Genomic DNA, 3,842 nt, shown 5'->3' on the forward strand with positions numbered 1-3,842 from the left:
TTCCAGTACCTGATACCCTTAGTTTCGAGAACGAGCCATTAAAATATGTCGAGTATGGCTACTCGCCTTCATACAGGGTTTTCACATTACCAGGTTAGTACAGAAGGCACAGGCTTTAATGGAAGCAGGACGCAAGGTAAAACTCACTCATCCAGTGTGGCCACGTGAATATAATCAACTGAGCTACCGAGATCGGGACCACAAGCCCGTCAGGATGCTTCTTCTTCACCTTTAAAACTGCGGATCAGCCAAGTGCCAGGGCTCGCACACACAGGGTGGCTCCCCCCACACCCCCAAGTTCCCTCTGCGGCAGAGCTCGCTGCGCCCCGCATTGCAGCGGCGCGCCCCTGTCTGCGAGCTGGCGCGCGCCCCGGCGGCGGCCCCGCCCCGCGGGCCACGCAGGGAGGGGGCTCCGAGCGGAGCCCGCCTCTGCGGCGGTCAGGCCGGGCGCCCAATGGACGCGGCTGGCCCGGGGAGGGACCGTGACCAGCGGCCGCGCCCGCCCCTCCCCAGCTGCTACTTAAGAGGCTCCTGCGCCGCCGCCTCCGCCTCATTGCGTTACTTACCTCGACTCTTAGTTGTCGGGAACGGTAACCGGGACCCGGTGTCTGCTTCTATCACCCTCGCCTTCTAACCCGTAGCTATCATGGTGAGTGGGTAAGGGAGGGGAGATGGAGGGGAGGAAGGAGCTCCCCCGGGGCTGTGATGGAGGGGTGTGTGTACGGGAGAGCGTGGGGTCCGTGCTGCTGGGGACGTCGGTGGTTTGGGAGGGAGAGAAGAGGCGCACTTGGGACTTCTTGGGATCCGGTCTCCAACCATCACATGCTTGCACTAAACGTGCACCATGGCGCTTCTCGGCGCTTCTAGGCTGCAGTCTTCCCGCGCCGGCCCTTCCCCCATCCTCCACTTGCTCGCTGCCATTTGGGCGCGCGCGCAGCTTTTCCCCGCCCTCACTTCCTCTTTAGCGCTAAAAGGCGGGGGCGGGAAGGCGCCAGAGACAAAGGACGCATGCGCAACCGTTACTTTCCCGCCTGAGAGCGGCGGGAACAGCCTCCGCAGTGTACGCGTGCGCGGTGGGGCACTGCGGGTTTCATTCCTTTGGGTGTGTCTCCACAACCATCCGAGTTTTGAGCTGATGGTCAAACGTAGGATTTCTACCATCCACAACCAGCTATTACCGACTTGCAGTCTCAGCCACGACCGTTTTGCTTTTCATGAGAACAATAAAATATGGGGAATATTTCCTCAACTCCACAAGTCGTAGTTTTCCAACAGCAAGTGATCCAATTGTCTTCCAGTTAGAAATTTGAGTGGACAGAAATTGGATCTGGGCAGTTGGTAATCCCTTGATGAACCAGGACAGATGTGGTGGAGCTGAGTTTTGTGCCTACAAATAGGAAGCTGAAAACCAGCCTACAGGCCACACACATTGCCTATTCTCAAAATTGTTCCTTTACCACTTTTGGCACAGCCCTGCCCCTTGTCCCTGCTGCTAGGCACCTCAGCTACCTCCTCCAACCACGTGTTTCCTGTGCCTGGAATTATTCTGAAATTTGGACATCTGAGCAAAAACAGGCCTCAGGGTAGATGAAAGGCATTTGTATATTTGTTCTCTGAAAGCAGTAACCACGCCTAGGTGGAAAGTGGCCAAGTTTGTCACATTGTTCCACTAAACTCCAGCTGCTTGAGACATTGCTAATAGATTTCTTTCTCTCTTCTATAGCGTGAGTGCATCTCCATCCACGTTGGCCAGGCTGGTGTTCAGATCGGCAATGCCTGCTGGGAGCTCTACTGCCTGGAGCACGGCATCCAGCCTGATGGCCAGATGCCAAGTGACAAGACCATTGGGGGAGGAGACGACTCCTTCAACACCTTCTTCAGTGAGACAGGAGCTGGCAAGCATGTGCCCCGGGCAGTGTTCGTAGACCTGGAACCCACAGTTATTGGTAAGCTGACTGGGGGCCTCCCTGAGGCATTCCTTCTCGGTCACATACTCAGAATGTCTCTCCGGACCCAGGAGGGCGAGTGAGCTTGTGTGGGTCCTTGTTGGTGGATGGCTGATGTCTTCTCCTTTTCCAGATGAGGTTCGCACTGGCACCTACCGCCAGCTCTTCCACCCTGAGCAGCTCATCACAGGCAAGGAGGATGCTGCCAATAACTATGCCCGTGGCCACTACACCATTGGCAAGGAGATCATTGACCTTGTCTTGGACAGGATTCGCAAGCTGGTAAATGCCATATGTGGACGGGTTTAGAATGCAGTGGGGGGTGTCTTGGTATCTGTCAAAATAGGTCAAGTCTTTTCTATCAAGTAGATATGGTTCTCAATCTAAATGAATTGCAAACAGTGCTAAGAGTATGCTTTCCTAATAAATCATATTTCCCCTTCTCTCACAGGCTGACCAGTGCACGGGTCTCCAGGGCTTCTTGGTTTTCCACAGCTTTGGTGGTGGAACTGGCTCTGGGTTCACCTCCCTGCTGATGGAGCGGCTCTCTGTTGATTATGGAAAGAAGTCCAAGCTGGAGTTCTCCATTTACCCAGCCCCCCAGGTTTCCACCGCTGTGGTTGAGCCCTACAATTCCATCCTCACCACCCACACCACCCTGGAGCACTCTGATTGTGCCTTCATGGTAGACAATGAGGCCATCTATGATATCTGTCGTAGAAACCTTGACATTGAGCGCCCGACCTACACTAACCTTAACCGCCTTATTAGCCAGATTGTGTCTTCCATCACTGCTTCCCTCAGATTTGATGGGGCCCTGAATGTTGATCTAACAGAATTCCAGACCAACCTGGTGCCCTACCCTCGCATCCACTTCCCTCTGGCCACTTATGCCCCTGTCATCTCTGCTGAGAAAGCCTACCATGAGCAGCTTTCTGTAGCAGAGATCACCAATGCCTGCTTTGAGCCAGCCAACCAGATGGTGAAATGTGACCCTCGCCATGGTAAATACATGGCTTGCTGCCTGCTGTACCGTGGTGATGTGGTCCCCAAAGATGTCAATGCTGCCATTGCCACCATCAAGACCAAGCGCAGCATCCAGTTTGTGGACTGGTGCCCCACTGGCTTCAAGGTTGGCATCAACTACCAGCCTCCCACTGTGGTCCCTGGTGGTGACCTGGCCAAGGTCCAGAGAGCTGTGTGCATGCTGAGCAACACCACAGCCATTGCTGAGGCCTGGGCTCGCCTAGATCACAAGTTTGATCTGATGTATGCCAAGCGTGCCTTTGTGCACTGGTATGTGGGAGAGGGCATGGAGGAGGGGGAGTTCTCTGAGGCCCGTGAGGACATGGCTGCCCTAGAGAAGGATTATGAGGAGGTTGGTGTGGATTCTGTGGAAGGTGAGGGTGAGGAAGAAGGGGAGGAATACTAATTCATTCCTACCCTGCATCATGTCAAACTCCAGCTTCAGCATTATCTGCAGGCATTGCTGCCCCTGTGCTGTGTCTGTTCTGTGATCATGTGTTCTCCAGGTGTACCTCTAACTTTTCCATGATGTGTCAAAGTAAAAGCTTTAAGAAGAGAACTTTGTTGTGTATACTTTTTAATTGGGATGAGCCTCCAGTATTCCAGATAGCCTGGGCCTGCCCCTCCAACTAATCCCCTGTGATGATAATTATAGGTAACCACCCTGGTGCTTCATTGCTTCTTGTGATTAAGTTCAGGACAGCCAGTCTTGTAGGGCTTGGGGGGGGGGGGATTAGAGCTTAACAAACAAGGGAAGTTGTATTAGACCATTAGTTGTCAAGGAAAGTTACAGTGGTGACATTTAATTGGTCATTTCCTGCTAGGAAAGTTAAAGGCAGAGAAAACCCGTCTACTGGTGGGGCTGCATTA

General features: G+C 53.6%; 1 protein-coding gene across 1 annotated transcript; it reads left to right on the plus strand.

The window, feature by feature from the left end:
• Positions 1-514: 514 nt before the first annotated feature.
• LOC308437891 (tubulin alpha-1B chain) lies at positions 515-3,531 on the plus strand. Its single transcript, XM_080939119.1, has 4 exons — positions 515-649; positions 1,724-1,946; positions 2,080-2,228; positions 2,398-3,531. The coding sequence occupies exons 1-4, from the start codon at positions 647-649 to the stop codon at positions 3,376-3,378; spliced, it is 1,356 nt and encodes a 451-aa protein (XP_080795245.1). The 5' UTR covers positions 515-646; the 3' UTR covers positions 3,379-3,531.
• Positions 3,532-3,842: the final 311 nt, after the last annotated feature.

Source organism: Micromys minutus (genome assembly GCF_963924665.1).
Source record: "Micromys minutus genome assembly, chromosome: 27".
Taxonomy (NCBI): domain Eukaryota; kingdom Metazoa; phylum Chordata; class Mammalia; order Rodentia; family Muridae; genus Micromys; species Micromys minutus.

Excerpts from the sequence above, each read along its gene's own strand:
- LOC308437891 (XM_080939119.1), top strand. Across the intron at positions 1,947-2,079 it reads CCTGGAACCCACAGTTATTG|ATGAGGTTCGCACTGGCACC; the intron begins GTAAGCTGACTG and ends CTCCTTTTCCAG. Across the intron at positions 2,229-2,397 it reads TGGACAGGATTCGCAAGCTG|GCTGACCAGTGCACGGGTCT; the intron begins GTAAATGCCATA and ends CTTCTCTCACAG.